The 19,339-nt window shown below is 42.7% G+C and overlaps 1 protein-coding gene across 1 annotated transcript; it reads left to right on the top strand.

Moving 5' to 3' along the window:
* Window positions 1–14,540: 14,540 nt before the first annotated feature.
* On the top strand, window positions 14,541–18,634 carry LOC138366685 (golgin subfamily A member 6-like protein 2). The gene is made up of 2 exons (XM_069327951.1): window positions 14,541–14,597; window positions 17,210–18,634. The coding sequence occupies exons 1-2, from the start codon at window positions 14,541–14,543 to the stop codon at window positions 18,632–18,634; spliced, it is 1,482 nt and encodes a 493-aa protein (XP_069184052.1).
* The last annotated feature ends 705 nt before the right edge of the window (window positions 18,635–19,339 follow it).

Here is a 19,339-nt window from a genome sequence, read left to right as displayed (position 1 = left end):
TTCAGGCTTGTTCGCATATATATATATATATATATATATATATATATATATATATATATATATATATATATATATATATATATATGTCGTACCTAGTAGCCAGAACGCATTTCTCAGCCTAATATGCAAGACCCGATTTGCCTAATAAAACAAGTTTTCATGAATTAATGTTTTTTCGACTATATATATATATATATATATATATATATATATATATATATATATATATATATATATATATATATATATATATATATATATATATATATATATATATATATATATATATATGCGAACAAGCCTGAATGGTCCCCAGGACAATATGCAACTGAAAACTCACACCCCAGAAGTAACTCGAACCCATACTCCCAGGAGCAACGCAACTGGTATGTACAAGACGCCTTAATCCACTTGACCATCACGACCGGACATAATGAGGTGATAGCCGAAGCTATTTGAACCACCCCACCGCCGGCACTCGGATAGTAATCTTGGGCATAGCATTTTACCAAATCACCTCATTCTTTGGGGCACACGTGAGGAACACAAATGCGAACAAGCCTGAATGGTCCCCAGAACAATATGCAACTGAAAACTCACACCCCAGAAGTGACTCGAACCCATACTCCCAGGAGCAACGCAACTGGTATGTACAAGACGCCTTAATCCACTTGACCATCACGACCGGACATAATGAGGTGATAGCCGAAGCTATTTGAACCACCCCACCGCCAGCACTCGGATAGTAATCTTGGGCATAGCATTTTACCAAATCACCTCATTCTTTGGGGCACACGTGAGGAACACAAATGCGAACAAGCCTGAATGGTCCCCAGGACAATATGCAACTGAAAACTCACACCCCAGTAGTGACTCGAACCCATACTCCCAGGAGCAACGCAACTGGTATGTACAAGACGCTTTAATCCACTTGACCATCACGACCGGACATAATGAGGTGATAGCCGAAGCTATTTGAACCACCCCACCGCCGGCACTCGGATAGTAATCTTGGGCATAGCATTTTACCAAATCACCTCATTCTTTGGGGCACACGTGAGGAACACAAATGCGAACAAGCCTGATTGGTCCCCAGGACAATATGCAACTGAAAACTCACACCCCAGAAGTGACTCGAACCCATACTCCCAGGAGCAACGCAACTGGTATGTACAAGACGCCTTAATCCACTTGACCATCACGACCGGACATAATGAGGTGATAGCCGAAGCTATTTGAACCACCCCACCGCCTGCACTCGGATAGTAATCTTGTGCATAGCATTTTACCAAATCACCTCATTCTTTGGGGCACACGTGAGGAACACAAATGCGAACAAGCCTGAATGATCCCCAGGACAATATGCAACTGAAAACTCACACCCCTGAAGTGACTCGAACCCATACTCCCGAGTATGGGTTCGAGTCACTTCTGGGGTGTGAGTTTTCAGTTGCATATTGTCCTGGGGACCATTCAGGCTTGTTCGCATTTGTGTTCCTCACGTGTGCCCCAAAGAATGAGGTGATTTGGTAAAATGCTATGCCCAAGATTACTATCCGAGTGCCGGCGGTGGGGTGGTTCAAATAGCTTCGGCTATCACCTCATTATGTCCGGTCGTGATGGTCAAGTGGATTAAGGCGTCTTGTACATACCAGTTGCGTTGCTCCTGGGAGTATGGATTCGAGTCACTTCTGGGGTGTGAGTTTTCAGTTGCATATTGTCCTGGGGATCATTCAGACTTGTTCGCATTTGTGTTCCTCACGTGTGCCCCAAAGAATGAGGTGATTTGGTAAAATGCTATGCCCAAGATTACTATCCGAGTGCCGGCGGTGGGGTGGTTCAAATAGCTTCGGCTATCACCTCATTATGTCCGGTCGTGATGGTCAAGTGGATTAAGGCGTCTTGTACATACCAGTTGCGTTGCTCCTGGGAGTATGGGTTCGAGTCACTTCTGGGGTGTGAGTTTTCAGTTGCATATTGTCCTGGGGACCAATCAGGCTTGTTCGCATTTGTGTTCCTCACGTGTGCCCCAAAGAATGAGGTGATTTGGTAAAATGCTATGCCCAAGATTACTATCCGAGTGCCGGCGGTGGGGTGGTTCAAATAGCTTCGGCTATCACCTCATTATGTCCGGTCGTGATGGTCAAGTGGATTAAGGCGTCTTGTACATACCAGTTGCGTTGCTCCTGGGAGTATGGGTTCGAGTCACTTCTGGGGTGTGAGTTTTCAGTTGCATATTGTCCTGGGGACCATTCAGGCTTGTTCGCATTTGTGTTCCTCACGTGTGCCCCAAAGAATGAGGTGATTTGGTAAAATGCTATGCCCAAGATTACTATCCGAGTGCCGGCGGTGGGGTGGTTCAAATAGCTTCGGCTATCACCTCATTATGTCCGGTCGTGATGGTCAAGTGGATTAAGGCGTCTTGTACATACCAGTTGCGTTGCTCCTGGGAGTATGGGTTCGAGTCACTTCTGGGGTGTGAGTTTTCAGTTGCATATTGTCCTGGGGACCATTCAGGCTTGTTCGCATTTGTGTTCCTCACGTGTGCCCCAAAGAATGAGGTGATTTGGTAAAATGCTATGCCCAAGATTACTATCCGAGTGCCGGCGGTGGGGTGGTTCAAATAGCTTCGGCTATCACCTCATTATGTCCGGTCGTGATGGTCAAGTGGATTAAGGCGTCTTGTACATACCAGTTGCGTTGCTCCTGGGAGTATGGGTTCGAGTCACTTCTGGGGTGTGAGTTTTCAGTTGCATATTGTCCTGGGGACCATTCAGGCTTGTTCGCATTTGTGTTCCTCACGTGTGCCCCAAAGAATGAGGTGATTTGGTAAAATGCTATGCCCAAGATTACTATCCGAGTGCCGGCGGTGGGGTGGTTCAAATAGCTTCGGCTATCACCTCATTATGTCCGGTCGTGATGGTCAAGTGGATTAAGGCGTCTTGTACATACCAGTTGCGTTGCTCCTGGGAGTATGGGTTCGAGTCACTTCTGGGGTGTGAGTTTTCAGTTGCATATTGTCCTGGGGACCATTCAGGCTTGTTCGCATTTGTGTTCCTCACGTGTGCCCCAAAGAATGAGGTGATTTGGTAAAATGCTATGCCCAAGATTACTATCCGAGTGCCGGCGGTGGGGTGGTTCAAATAGCTTTGGCTATCACCTCATTATGTCCGGTCGTGATGGTCAAGTGGATTAAGGCGTCTTGTACATACCAGTTGCATTGCTCCTGGGAGTATGGGTTCGAGTCACTTCTGGGGTGTGAGTTTTCAGTCATATATATATATATATATATATATATATATATATATATATATATATATATATATATATATATATATATATATATATATATATATATATATATATATATATTATTTAATATGACCGAAAAAGTAAGATTAATAATTCTAACACGAATTTTCTCAATCTTTCGTACATTTCGTTTCACTGTTGGAGGTAAATAAAAAATCAATTCTCCAAAATTCATTTTTATTTCTAGTCTGACGCGACACGAGCGCGTTTCGTAAAACTTATTACATTTTCAAAGACTTTAGTTCACAAATACACAACTGAATAGAACTTACGCATCTCCGATTTTATATCTACATTTGAGTGAGGTGGAAGGGGTGATGTGGCATTAACACAAGACAGAACAAGATATGGTATTAATAGGGTATTAATTTCATCAACACAAGACAGAACAAGAGTATTAATAGGGTATTAATTTCATCAACACAAGACAGAACACGAAACAATGGATATTGAATAGAGGTGTTTGTAGAAAGCCTATTGGTCCATATTTCTTGATGCTTCTATATTGGAGCAGAGTCTTGAGGTGGGTAGAATATAGTTGTGCAATAATTGGCTGTTGATTGCTGGTGTTGACTTCTTGATGTGTAGTGCCTCGCAAACGTCAAGCCGCCTGCTATCGCTGTATCTATTGATGATTTCTGTGTTGTTTACTAGGATTTCTCTGGCGATGGTTTGGTTGTGGGAAGAGATTATATGTTCCTTAATGGAGCCCTGTTGCTTATGCATCGTTAAACGCCTAGAAAGAGATGTTGTTGTCTTGCCTATATACTGGGTTTTTTGGAGCTTACAGTCCCCAAGAGGGCATTTGAAGGCATAGACGACGTTAGTCTCTTTTAAAGCGTTCTGTTTTGTGTCTGGAGAGTTTCTCATGAGTAGGCTGGCCGTTTTTCTGATTTTATAGTAAATCGTCAGTTGTATCCTCTGATTTTTGTCTGTAGGGATAACGTTTCTGTTAACAATATCTTTCAGGACCCTTTCCTCCATTTTATGAGCTGTGGAAAAGAAGTTCCTGTAAAATAGTCTAATAGGGGGTATAGGTGTTGTGTTAGTTGTCTCTTCAGAGGTTGCATGGCTTTTCACTTTCCTTCTTATGATGTCTTCGACGAAACCATTGGAGAAGCCGTTATTGACTAGGACCTGCCTTACCCTACAGAGTTCTTCGTCGACTTGCTTCCATTCTGAGATGTGGCTGAGAGCACGGTCGACATATGCGTTAACAACATTGACAACAACAACGTTAACAACAACGTTAACAACAGTTAACAATATGCGTCGACTGTGCTCTCAGCCACAGCTCAGAATGGAAGCAAGTCGACGAAGAACTCTGTAGGGTAAGGCAGGTCCTAGTCAATAACGGCTTCTCCAATGGTTTCGTCGAAGACATCATAAGAAGGAAAGTGAAAAGCCATGCAACCTCTGAAGAGACAACTAACACAACACCTATACCCCCTATTAGACTATTTTACAGGAACTTCTTTTCCACAGCTCATAAAACGGAGGAAAGGGTCCTGAAAGATATTGTTAATTGAAACGTTGTCCCTACAGACAAAAATCAGAGGATACAACTGACGATTTACTATAAAACCAGAAAAACGGCCAGCCTACTCATGAGAAACTCTCCAGACACAAAACAGAACGCTTTAAAAGAGACTAACGTCGTCTAAGCCTTCAAATGCCCTCTTGGGGACTGTAAGCTCCAAAAAACCCAGTATATAGGCAAGACAACATCTCTTTCTAGGCGTTTAACGATGCATAAGCAACAGGGCTCCATTAAGGAACATATAATCTCTTCCCACAACCAAACCATCGCCAGAGAAATCATAGTAAACAACACAGAAATCATCGATAGATACAGGGATAGCAGGCGGCTTGACGTTTGCGAGGCACTACACATCAAGAAGTCAACACCAGCAATCAACAGCCAATTATTGCACAACTATATTCTACCCACCTCAAGACTCCGCTCCAATATAGAAGCATCAAGAAATATGGACCAATAGGCTTTCTACAAACACTTCTATTCAATATCCATTGTTTCGTGTTCTGTCTTGTGTTGATGAAATTAATACCCTATTAATACTCTTGTTCTGTCTTGTGTTGATGAAATTAATACCCTATTAATACCATATCTTGTTCTGTCTTGTGTTAATGCCACATCACCCCTTCCACCTCACTCAAATGTAGATATAAAATCGGAGATGCGTAAGTTCTATTCAGTTGTGTATTTGTGAACTAAAGTCTTTGAAAATGTAATAAGTTTTACGAAACGCGCTCGTGTCGCGTCAGACTAGAAATAAAAATGAATTTTGGAGAATTGATTTTTTATTTACCTCCAACAGTGAAACGAAATGTACGAAAGATTGAGAAAATTCGTGTTAGAATTATTAATCTTACTTTTGTCGGTCATATTTGATAATATATGTCTACAGGAAAGACTGCTACCAAAATATACTAATATATATATATATATATATATATATATATATATATATATATATATATATATATATATATATATATATATATATATATATATATATATATATATATGCGGAAAATCCACAGAGAAATATGAAAGGAGGTGAACGTTTCGGCTTTGTTAAAGCCTTTGTCAACACCAGACACGAGTCTGGTGTTGAGTCTGGTGTTGACAAAGGCTTTAACAAAGCCGAAACGTTCACCTCCTTTCATATTTCTCTGTGGATTTTCCGCATAAAATGATCAGTGTTTTGTGATCGTCAATTGCATATATATATATATATATATATATATATATATATATATATATATATATATATATATATATATATATATATATATATATATATATATATATATATATATATATGTATATATATATATATATATATATATATATATATGTATATATATATATATATATTTGTGTGTGTGTGTGTGTGTGTGTGTGTGTGTGTGTGTGTGTGGGTACCACCTCTGGTGCAAGTGTAGGGACCCATAGCCTCGGAGAAGAAAATAATGAGTACTCAGAGAAGACTTTGTGGAACCTCACTGAACACTTTGATATTTTCTTCTCCTACCACCCCTATTCTTTTGGTATGGGTGTATATATATCTAACTTTATTTTAAAATTTCAGTACACAAAATGGATTACAACAATGGTTACATGCAAGGTACAAGACTACTTGTCACAAGTTGCAGAGCTCCTCCAGCTCCTCAGATGGTGGGCAGGAACCATGGATGCAGTGAGCATTTCCTATCTGGATCGCCACGCTAAGGCACTGAAAGAGAAATCTGGCATCTCTAGGGAATCTAGATGTTTCAATTAGATTGGACCCTCAGCTCCTTCAAAAAACTTGCAGCACTTTTACCCTAGGCACCAAGTGTCTCTGAGGCAATGGGCACAAAATTGTAGTGGTGTTCAAGGTCTCCATATTTACGTGACTTGGCTGCTTCCCGGTGATTGGCAGCACCTCCTTCCTGTGCAGCACTGAAGTTAACATAGGTGTTGGGAGAGGTTGAAAAGCAAGTGTAGTCCCACACCAACTGTCTACCGTTCTTCCAGGGGTTCTCCGTGATCCCGTCTGGGCGACCGACAGGCTCATCAGAGTTATGTAACATAAGGTAACGGGGCTCTCCCTCTGCTGGACAACCAGCCGTGGTAAGGCATCTCGTGATAATGTCGTTAAGCTCGCCGTGTCTTGCATGCCATCCTCCTGTCCTTTGGCAGAGAGGGCCATGCTGTCCTTACCTGCCGGCCTCTGCCTCGTTGCAAATTCACCTGTATTCGGTGTGGATTGGGGCAGCGAGGCGGAGAGCCACAGTAATTCGGAGGGCCTGCGGTGTGAGACGAGTGCCATTTGCTGACATTAGGGTTGCTAATAGGAAGTCCCCTGCATGGGGAGCTGCTACAGCTCTAAGTCGGGAAGTATCATGTGGTGTTGTCGCAGCTTCTAGTAATGTCGCAGGTTCTTGGTCGGCAATGGGGCGATCCCAGCTGGATTGCTTATGGGCTACAGAAGGCATTGGTTGGGATGCTGGTCCTGAGAGGGAGACTCATTTGGTTGTGCAGTCTGTAAAGCTGGGATCATGTATCCCTGCCTGTTGAACTAGGTGCTCAGGTAGGATTTCCTTCACCAAGTTGTCAGATGCCACTGAAGAGGACAGGAACGCTGGTACAGCAATTTGTGTTGCTGTGCACACGTCGAGGCCACCGAGTCTGACAGGAAGGAAGGCCTGTTTCCACTGTGAGTCGCTGAGAGATAGGTTGAGGGCTTTTTCCAGCATTGATTTCAGCAAGCTGTCGTACTCTTCTAATTTAATATTATTGAAAGATGGCGAATATCTAAGAAAGTAGGTCAGCCTGGGGAGGGACAAGCATTTGGTGATGAGGTAAAGTGCATCATGAGCATCGATTTATTCAATCCTCTCATTCATCCTCTTCAGGTCAGTGGTCTTCTTACCAACGACCTCGCCGATGGCATTCCCTCCAAGAGGAGCTCCTAGAAGTGTGTTGTCCTCAGGGTTGGTTACGTGAATATCAGTCAAAACAACCTTTATTTGCTCTATTATGTGCTGGTTGGTGGAGGTTATTTCGCATTTGGAAGAGTTCAGAGTGAGGTCTAGACTTGCTCCTTGCTCCTGAATTATTCTTAAATCATCCAAGAGTGAGTCTGGTGAGCCAGCTAGAGTACCATCGTCCAAAAACCAAATGTTGTGCTCACTGGACAGGTTATCGGTGACTTCCTTGATGACTAGGCAGAAAGAAAAGGAGCAAGGGGGTCACCCTGTTGGACACATTCTTGTGATTCAATTTCATATTCCCTGAAAAGCAAAGTGAGATTCTTGCTGTAACATGAGTTTACAAACGGGTAGAGGGAAGGAAAAAGGCGATGAACCGCACTGAGTACTGCATCCCTTCTAACCAAATTGAAAGCATTTTTGAAGTCCAGTTTTACCAGGGCTTTTTCATGCGTAATGTTGGCAAGGCTCTAGCTGCATGAGCTGCTGCCTCACATCCTTGGGGAATGCCAAACCCAAGCTGTTTTGGCTTGGGTTTGGCAGCATGTCTGCTGCTGCCAGACTAACTGTTCTGGCAGCAGCCTTAGCGACGAGGCGCCGGAGTGAATTGCCCACAGTTATCGGTCTGATTCCTCCATCTTTTTTCCTGAGGGCACAGAGTGAAGCACCATAAAAGATAGGCAGTATGGTCTCTGGTATGTTGCCAGCTGGACATGTGTTGGAGAATCTAGTTAGTTCCACCAGGAGGCCCTGTGCAATGTCTCCCAGAGCAGGGTTGAGCATTTGTTTGATGTGGTTGGGTCTTAGTCCTGTGACCCACCTGCTGATCTTGGTGGGAAGGATAAAGCTGCTGTATGCACCATAGATTCGAACACACACAGGGGTTCTACTCTGCTGACACCAACTAGAGGAACACTGTCATCACGTGGCGCTCTGAGTGGGTGTTTTTCTCTTAGGGCTTGTGGTGTATCGGCGTCTCTGGTGGCAACTGTGTCCTCGCTGGTGATGACTCTGATCACCCCTATTGTGTTGCCTTCTTCTATTTTCTTGCTGACTGTTCCTCTGATTTTGGATGCCTCAGTTCTGATGTTGATACCTTTCCTGAGGTGGGTGTTTTTGGCGCGGGTGGGGAGGGGTGCCTGGTTGTCCTCTAAAGGAAAACTATTTATAGCCATAATGACTGAGGAAGCTAGGGATTTGTCTCTCCTTGCAGGGACAGCTAGGCATATGTTACCAAACAGGAGATGATTGCGTCATGTTTGGATGGTTCCGGCAGAGTCATTGACCTTTTTCAAGAGGCTGGATAGTTTGGCTGCCGCTTGGGAGCGAGCAGCTTTGGGGATGTGCTGCAAAGTTTCAACTGATGTCGCTTTGATGGCTTCTAGTAGGTTCTCAGTCGAAATGAGGCTGTTGTAGGTGTTTTGTCCTAATCTTGGGAATGGTATTTTATCAAATCACCTCATTCTTTGGGGAACACGTGAGGAACACAAATGAGAAATTAGTGTGGAATTAGCCTCAGCTACCATCCTCTTTTGTCCAGTCGTGTTGGTCGAGTGGTTATATGTCAATAGCAATGTCACTAATTCCATTTCAATGTTTCCGATTGGATTGATAAATTTTATTTTCATAGATTTCGATTTATTTTATTTTTTATTTAATTATTTTGTGAGACATTGTGTTAGAATTGATCTGTGTTGTTTACCATACAGTTCATTTCGCGAGTATAGTTTATTTCTTTTTTCATATTTTCATTTCATTTTTTACCTGTTTTTCATTTATGTCAGTGATAGGAATATCATGTCACTTGATGTTCCCAATTTTCTCATAGAAACATCAGACCATTTGGGAAGGCATCGGATGAGGGAGTGGGGAATGGTGGGGATGATGAGGGGACGGAAGTGAGAGATGATGGGGAGGACGAGGGGACAAAGGAAGGGGTAATGGTGGGAAAGGACGAGGGGACGGGGGAGTTTGGAATGATGGGGACGAGGGGATGGAGGAATGGAGAATGATGGGGAGGATAAAGAGACAGAGGAGTGGGGCATGGTGGGAGGGAAGAGGGGATGGTGGGAGGGAAAAGGGGATGGTGGAGTGGGGAATAGTGTGGAGGACGAGGGGACGGTGGAGTGAGGAATGGTTGGGAGGCCGAGGAGGAGGGTGAGGGGGAGAATGGTGGGAAGGACTAGGGAGAACAGGGAAGACTGCTGTGGCTCAGGAACGCACATGCGTTGCTGGGCCACAGCAACGCGTGGCCGGGTTCAGCTAGTATATAAATAAAAATGGAAATGTTCGTTTGTGCATAACCGCTAATCTCCGAAAGCTCTTCACCTATTGCTTTGAAATTTTCACACAACGTTCCATTCGCATCCGAGCTGGTTTTTATGTATTTATATACATACTATATAGATGTCACGTCTGTGACGGTAAAAAAAAACATGCTTTTTCTGAAAAACTTGTTTTTTCATGTGAGTGAAATCTTCGAAACCTCTTTACCGATTGCTTTGAAATTTTGACACAACGTTGCATTCAAGTAGGCGTGTCTTTTTATATATCTACTGTATACATGCCTCACCTGTGACATGAAAAAGAACGTTTGTTTTTTTAAACAGCACCATCTGTTGGAAGTAAGAGCAGCACTCGCTGTAATCTCCGAAAGTTCTTCACTGATTGCTTTGAAATTTTGACACAACGTTGCATTCCAATAGGCGTGTCTTTTTTCAATGCCTACTATATAGATGCCACCCCTGTGACAGGTAAAAGCATGCGACTTTGAAAAACAGCGCAATCACTTGCACATAATAGCAACATGCACGCTATACTAAATATGTCACAAATTCCATTTCAATGTTTCCGATTGCATTGATAAATTTTATTTTCATAGAGTTCGATTTATTTTATTTTTTATTGAATATTTTGTGTGACATTGTGTTGGAATTAAGCTGTGTTGTTTACCATACCGTTCATTTCGTAAGTATAAGCATAGATGACACATCTCTGACAGGTAAAACTATTTTTTTTCTTGAAAAACAGCGCCATCTGTTGCATGTAAGAGCAACACACATGCAATACCAAATAAGTTACAGTTCCATTTCAATGTTCCTGATTGGTTTGATAAATAGAATTTTCATAGATTTTGATTTATTTTCATTTTGATTTAATTATTTTGTGTGAATTGCGTTGGAATTGAGCTGTGTTGTTTACAATACCGTTCATTTCGTAAGTATAGTTTATTTTTTTATTTTTTTTCATATTTTCATTTCATTTTTAACTGTTTTTCTTATATTTCAGTGATGGGAACATCAAATCTCTTGATGTTCCTAATTTTCTGATGGGAACATCAGACCATTTGGGAAGGCATCGGACGAGGGAGTAGGAAATGGTGGGAATGACGAGGGGACGGAAGTGAGAGATGGTTGGGAGGATGAGGGGACAAGGGAGAAAGTAATGGTGGGGAGGGACGGGGGATTTTGTTATGGTGGGGACGTGGGAATTGGGAATGGAGAATGGTGGGGAGGACAAAGGGACGGTGGAGTGGGGCATGTTGGGAAGGAAGAGGGGATGGGGGAATGAAGAATGGTGAGGGAGGACTAAGGGACGGTGGAGTGGGTAAAGGTTGGGAGGCCAAGGAGATGGGTAAGGGGGGAATGGTGGGGAGAACTGAGGGACAGGGAAGATTGCTGTGGCTCAGCAATGCACATGCGTTGCTGAGTCACAGCAACGTCATCATGTGTATGTAACAATTTTATGCAATTTTACATATACCTTATCCTTGTGTCACGGTACCTTGTAGTGTACAACAGCATATATATTCCTAGGACTAGGCTTGAGTGTATATCGTTCAGGTCCTAGATCATGAATCTTACCAGTGTTTACAGTCAGAGCTATTTTATCATATCCTTGTATAAAATTACACGTTAAATGTGTGGGTATACCCGCAGGTATTTTGTGGTTCTGCAATCAATGGGCCAGCTCAGCATTAAGGACCCTATCTGTTACAGTTCATTACCAGTATCAAATACAGGTATTTTGGACTTACAACCCAAGCATAGGACCGTGCCCTTACAGAAGAATTTGCATATTTATTTTGTATTCAAATGAAGAAATTTCAGTAATTATTAAGTTACCACATTTACAGGTCCTATGTCACTCTCTTCATCAATATAATCCTGGCATTTTCCCCAACATCACAGATTGGCAGATGACGCCAGAACAAGAGTTGCTTCAGACCCCCCAAAACATCCCACACCTGACCTGTGGAAACTATTGTGAAACTTCTCACTGGTTGTATTTTGTGAGCATTAAGTGTTTTAACTTCTTAAATTGATAAAATACATAATTGATGTTTTTTCTGTATTTGTTTGATAATTTTATTTTATGATAATTAGTGAGAACAAACACGAAATACATATTGTGTGACATATATAGAAACAGGATTAGAAATGACAGGCTCTGTCAAGCACACCAGAGCTCCGGCACCTATAAAATTGGCGCTGCACCTCTGGAAGAGAGGGACCAGCTTTCATATGTAACAAGGAAGAATCAGTGGTAAGCCAACGACAGCCAATGTGACTGGAATTAAGACGACAATTAAGGCTAGCCTAGTGGCAGTTGGCACCGAAGCTGAAAAAGTAATCCCTCGTGGGGATAAGGTTCAGGACAACTTAGTGAACTCTGAGGATGGTACACCAATTTTGAATACCAAAAAAACTAAACAATAGGACTGAAACATTTAAAAAGTTGGCAATGGCAGGTAGGTGGAGTGAAGTGGGAAGTGAAACGGTAGTATAAGAGTGTACGGAAGGGCAGGAGGTATCGATGAGGAGGATGATCAAGAAAGTGAACTATCCAGTAGTGACAAATTTTGAAACAAGTTAAAGTAAAACGGTTTAGGATAATAGAAGTTGAAGAAATAATTAAGAATAATATCACCTTTGATGTTAGTAGTTGTTGTACAAGTGAGGAGAAAGTAGCAATGTTACAGTGTTGGGAGCCAATGTCTAAGGAGCTTCTCTTCTCTAAGGGGCTTCGCTTCTCAGTATATACGCAGAAGTTATCCAGCCTGTCATTTTTCTTTCAGTTAAAGCAACTATGTTGTGTTCTTTATTAGTAAGGTCATCTAACATGATTACCCCTAAATCTTTTACATTGTTTTTTTTCAATAGTGTGGTTTGATTATGTTTTATATGTTGTTTCTTCTTTGATGTTTTCGTCTTGCATAGCGCAGTAATTGGAACTTATCCTCATTAAACATCATGTTATTTTATGTGGCCCTATTGCAAGACTTGATTAACATCAGGCTGGAGGTTTGCTGTGTCCTCTATAATGTCTACTCTCATGAAAACTCTAGTGTCATCTGAAAAGAATGATACAGTACTATAATCTGTTTCCCTGATTAAGTATGATATGAGGATGAGGAAAAGTACCAGAACAAGCACAGTACATTGTGAAAACTTTTACCGGTGGATGATTCAAACTTTACTTTGTTGATTATTACAAATGGTGTAATCGTGTTGTGATAGAATGGTATCAATTCATTGGGGTATTACTTTTTGTAAAATGCATGCATGTATTTATTACAAATGTATGACTACGTTGAACTTGCATTTATTATAATTGTTATTCTATTTTTTTTTTTTTGCAAGGATATTCCTGCGCGGGCCCTAAGCCTCTGGTTGGCACAATAAGTATTGCTTGTTTCTGTTTTACTTGGGCGGAGTATGAGTATTTATGATTCGTATGGTCGCTTCAGTAAGATTTTGCCATATGTGTTTAACAACTTCTTCTGCTCTGTTGAATCTAAGTTGAAATCTTAATAGGTTTGTAACTGTGCACTGTGTTAGATAATGTTCCAGTGGTCTGTCAGGCATTTCTCCACAGTGCTGACATTTCCTCGCATCTTCCGGAACCTGTAAGCCTATTTCCCATGCACATGGGTATCCAAGCCTGATGCGATGTAAGTGTACTTCTGTTGCTCTTCTGCTCCTTTTCATCACACTAAGTGGTTCATAGTTGGTTGAATTCTTGTACCAATCCACAGATCCTGATGTTGCAACTGCTGTGTTGTGGTCACTGTACATCTTTTGCATTGCTCTGTTTCTAATTACTTTCTTAATCTGTGGTATGTAAATTTCTACATTTCTTCTCTTAGTTGCAAGTTTTGCAGCTGCGTCTGCAATGTCATTCCCTATTATTCCCACATGACTTGGCATCCAGTTGATAAGTACCCGTCGGCCTTATCGTTTGAGTGTTTGCATTAATGATATGACATTTGTGATCAGATGAATGTTATCACATATGTGTTCTTGTTGCAAGGTTTCAATGGCGGTTCTCGAATCTGTATGTATGATAACATGTTGTCGGTGTTCAGCAAGAGCATGTTCCAAAGCCTTTTGAATGGCTAGCATCTCTGTTTGTAAAGTTAAACACCCATTTGAGAGTCTCCAACTATTTACAGAGTTTCCTGCTTTACCTGCAGCTCCGGTTTCTTGTCCCGGCTGGTCTACTGATCCATCTGTGAAGTATCTGAAGCTGTCGGGTGCCAAGTTAGCTTCTATATGCATCTGTGCAATGTTACGAAGCAGATGAGGATTTGTCTGGTTCTTTTTTCCTTCAAGAACCATAATTTTAAAGTCTGCTGGCGGAGATTCCCAAGGGGCTTGCATAACAAGTCTGTATGTATTTCGTCGAAACCCTTCTCAGTGACTGTGATTGTTATATCGAATGTATTGATGGTGTTTATCGCACAATCGGTTCACCTGTTGCTACTGGAGGCTCTTCTGTCCAGAGTTAGTGCTCCAGTAATTATATCTTTAAGTGAACTGATTCTAGGTCTAGTCAATATCTTGGTCAGCATGCACCCAGCAATGCCTTTTACGTTAGCTTGGTTCCAATCGACATTAGCTTGGTTTCTAGTCTTACGTTCAGTATTTTAGTCCATCTGGGAGCTCCTGTAATGATTCGCAATGCATCGTTTTGAATAACCTCAACGTTTGCCCACTGACCAGGAGAAAGAGTGAGTAAGGCAGGCACTGCATAATCAATTATCTTGAGATGATTTCGGGGCTTTAGTGTCCCCGCGGCCCGGTCCTCGACCAGGCCTCCACCCCCAGGAAGCAGCCCGTGACAGCTGACTAACACCCAGGTACCTATTTACTGTTAGGTAACAGGGGCATAGGGTGAAAGAAACTCTGCCCATTGTTTCTCGCCGGCGCCCGGGATCGAACCCAGGACCACAGGATCACAGTCCTACGTGCTGTCCGCTCGGCCGACCGGCTCCCTTTTTGCAAGGGAGCCGGGTCGGCCGAGTCGGCTTTTTGCAACTAGGGAACGAACGGCGTGTATGTAAAACATTCTTAACACTTTGTATCCCGCTCCTAGACGGGGCCCTGTGATTGCTTTCATTATATTTATTTGTGATTTTGCTTTCTCCTTCAGGTATTGAATTTGCTTATTGAATGTCATTTTAGAATCTATCCACACTCCGAGATATTGATATTGTGCAACCCACTGAAGGTTTATGTCTTGAATGCGTAGGTGCCTGTCAGAAGTGTTGCCGCCTTGTCTCATTGCCTTAGACTTCTGTGCAGATATTTTTAGCCCTAAAACGCTGCATTCAGATGTTACTTTATCTAATGCACCTTGTGCTTTATTTAGAGGTGAAGGACCTGTAATGACTAATGCTATATCATCAGCATAGATTAGCCATTTAACCCCTTCTGTAAATGTCATGGTAACAAGATTTTCCATAAGGATGTTAAAAAGACTTGGACTTGGACTGAAGACGCCTCCTTGTGGAGGCGTCCTCAGTCCACTGAGGACGTGGTCGGTCCTCAGTCCACTGAGGACGTGGTCGGTCCTCAGTCCACTGAGGACGTGAATGCAAGTGGTCGGACTACCACTTGCATTCTCATGCAAGTGGTAGTCCGACACATGTCCTTGCAACTTTACTCTGGCATACCTGTGACTTAGGTAATCTTGAATGCATGCTAGCATAATTTATCTTTCCCCCTTTTTATCTAAGGTGTGTAAAGTTGCTTGCGGGCTTGCAAGTTCGAATGCTTTTTCTAGATCAAGGAAGATCACTATAGCTGGACCTGAGTTAACTGTTCCTAGTAATGTTGCTATACAGTTGGCAGTACCTACTCCTCTAGTGAAGCCAAATATGTGTTTATGCAGGTCTCCAGTCTTCCACAGTAGCCTATTTAAGACCATCCGTTCTGCAGTTTTACTAATGCATGATGTTAATGAAATGGGTCTGTAATTGCCAGGTTCTTCGGCTTAGGAATCGGTATAATGTCTGCTTTCTTCCAAGAGGTCGGTAGTTTGCCATGCTGCCAAGATGCATTGATGACGTCCAATATTCCTTGTTCTCCAGCAGGACCTGCATGTGCGACCATTGAGTATGTAATGTTATCAGCACCTGGTGCAGTGTCCTTACCATCTTTTCTGGCTCTAATTAGTTCTTGTTTGGTGAAGGGACAGTCACATTCGTCATTTATTCTTATGTTATTAATGCTTCGAGGCTGATTTGTTGGGTGGAAAGATTTGGAGAGATGTTCTGTAAATGTGTATATGGGTGCCTGACAGCTGGGTGGACAGCGCTTCGGATTCGTAGTCCTGAGATTCTGGGTTCAATCCCCGATGGAGGCTGAGACAAATAGGCAAAATGTTTCTTTCACCCTGATGCCCCTGTTACCTAGCAGTAAATAGGTACCTGGGAGTTAGACAGCTGCTACGGGCTGCTTCCTGGGGGGGTGTAACAAAAAGGAGGCCTGGTCGAGGACCAGGCAGCGGGGACGCTTAGCCCCGAAATCCTCTCAAGATAACCTCAAGATATGGGTTCAGCTTCCTTTTGTGGGCCCCTGTTGTGGAGCGGCATACCCTTACAGATGTCCTGTAAATGTGTGTACGGGCCCTATTGTAAAGCTAATAACCACGACCTCGTCTCACAACGGTCATCAAGTAAGTAACTTCTTTTTCAGTTGGTGGCAATCGGGAGTCTCGTTGGGCTTATAGCAGCTAAGAACATGAACGGCCTGTCCGTCTCTAATGTTTGCTTTTTGTTGTCCAAACTTCCTGCGTTGTATTAACATGTTTGTCATGTGATAACACAAGGCACACCAGGCACCATATTGTTACCAGTGATTATATGGAACTTAATAATAATCAGAGGATATTTTGTTAATAATGATCAGAAGATATTTTCTTTAATATGCGAATTTGAGAGCTGAATCTGTCAGGGTTTGTTCTTGGTTGCCTCTAGAGGCATTCTAAAACGAGTAAGCTCTCACATGATAGCCAAAAGTTATATGGTCATTGGTTACCGTAAGAGGTGTGTAGTATGGCATGAACATGGTATAATACCTGACAACATAAGTATGGTGCTTACCGTGAACAGTATGGTGCTTACCGTGAACAGTATGGTGCTTACCGTGAACAGTATGGTACTTACCGTGAACAGTATGATGCTTACCGTGAACAGTATGGTACTTACCGTGAACAGTATGGTGCTTACCGTGAACAGTATGGTACTTACCGTGAACAGTATGATGCTTACCGTGAACAGTATGGTGCTTACCGTGAACAGTATGGTGCTTACCGTGAACAGTATGGTGCTTACCGTGGACATTATGGTGCTTACCGTGGACATTATGGTGCTTACCGTGAACAGTATGGTGCTTACCGTGAACATTATGGTGCTTACCGTGAACAGTATGGTGCTTACCGTGAACAGTATGGTGCTTACCGTGGACATTATGGTGCTTACCGTGAACATTATGGTGCTTACCGTGAACAGTATGGTGCTTACCGTGAACAGTATGGTGCTTACCGTGAACAGTATGGTGCTTACCGTGAACAGTATGGTGCTTACCGTGAACAGTATGGTGCTTACCGTGAACAGTATGGTGCTTACCGTGAACAGTATGGTGCTTACCGTGAACAGTATGGTGCTTACCGTGGACATTATGGTGCTTACCGTGAACATTATGGTGCTTACCGTGAACATTATGGTGCTTACCGTGAACAGTATGGTGCTTACCGTGAACAGTATGGTGCTTACCGTGAACAGTATGGTGCTTACCGTGAACAGTATGGTGCTTACCGTGAACAGTATGGTGCTTACCGTGGACATTATGGTGCTTACCGTGAACATTATGGTGCTTACCGTGAACATTATGGTGCTTACCGTGAACAGTATGGTGCTTACCGTGAACAGTATGGTGCTTACCGTGGACATTATGGTGCTTACCATGAACATTATGGTGCTTACCGTGAACAGTATGGTGCTTACCGTGAACAGTATGGTGCTTACCGTGAACAGTATGGTGCTTACCGTGAACAGTATGGTGCTTACCGTGAACATTATGGTGCTTACCGTGAACATTATGGTGCTTACCGTGAACAGTATGGTGCTTACCGTGAACAGTATGGTGCTTACCGTGAACAGTATGGTGCTTACCGTGAACAGTATGGTGCTTACCGTGAACAGTATGGTGCTTACCGTGAACAGTATGGTGCTTACCGTGGACATTATGGTGCTTACCGTGAACAGTATGGTACTTACCGTGAACAGTATGGTGCTTACCGTGAACAGTATGGTGCTTACCGTGAACAGTATGGTGCTTACCGTGAACAGTATGGTGCTTACCGTGAACAGTATGGTGCTTACCGTGAACAGTATGGTGCTTACCGTGAACAGTATGGTGCTTACCGTGAACAGTATGGTGCTTACCGTGGACATTATGGTGCTTACCGTGAACAGTATGGTACTTACCGTGAACAGTATGGTGCTTACCGTGAACAGTATGGTGCTTACCGTTAACAGTATGGTGCTTACCGTGAACATTATGGTGCTTACCGTGAACATTTTTTGCATTGACGTCTGCTCCGGCATCGATGAGGAACTTCACCAAGTTAATGGACACATTTCGCGCTGCCACATTCAGGACTGTACCTCCTGTCAACAGATATCCACTATTGAAATATTAATGAATTATAACAGATCCAAAAGCTTCTTTTCATTGCTGAAATAATTTCAAAACGTCATGTATATTTGCTTCTATTAGAGGAACATTTTTTACTATTAATGACATATTAAAATATTATGCAAATTCCTTCCTCTAAGTTTAAAACAAGAGCATCAGAATGTTACAGGTGTTGGGAAAAAATGATCATTATAACATTTTTATCCACCTTATGAATTTTATATAATTCCTACTGTGTTGCCAGTAGGAGTTGGTGTATGAGACGAGTCCTGTATTAATATAGGTATGGGACAGTGTTATGAAAATGGTTATAGTGATGAGGCATTATGGGGAATGTTTGGAAGGATGTTTGCAAGGGGGGGAGGGGGGAGGGGAATGTTGGATGAAATGAAGAGGGGTGTGTTTGGGGCAGATGGAGAGGCTATGTTGGTGTGGTGTGAGACCTAGGACGGTGTCTGGGACTGGTCTAGGCACAGGGTCACCCTGGGACGGTGTCTGGGACTGGACTAGGCACAGTGTCGCCCTGGGAGGGTGTCTGGGAC

This window comes from Procambarus clarkii, chromosome 20, assembly GCF_040958095.1.
Source record: "Procambarus clarkii isolate CNS0578487 chromosome 20, FALCON_Pclarkii_2.0, whole genome shotgun sequence".
NCBI classification, from domain to species: Eukaryota; Metazoa; Arthropoda; class Malacostraca; order Decapoda; family Cambaridae; genus Procambarus; species Procambarus clarkii.
Note: the sequence above shows the minus strand (reverse complement) of the source record. Positions and strands in the feature narration are given on the sequence as shown.

Excerpts from the sequence above, each read along its gene's own strand:
- LOC138366685 (XM_069327951.1), top strand. The coding sequence starts at position 14,541 with ATGGTGTTTATCGCACAATCGGTTCACCTGTTGCTACTGGAGGCTCTT. Across the intron at positions 14,598-17,209 it reads TGGAGGCTCTTCTGTCCAGA|TATGGTGCTTACCGTGAACA; the intron begins GTTAGTGCTCCA and ends TACCGTGAACAG.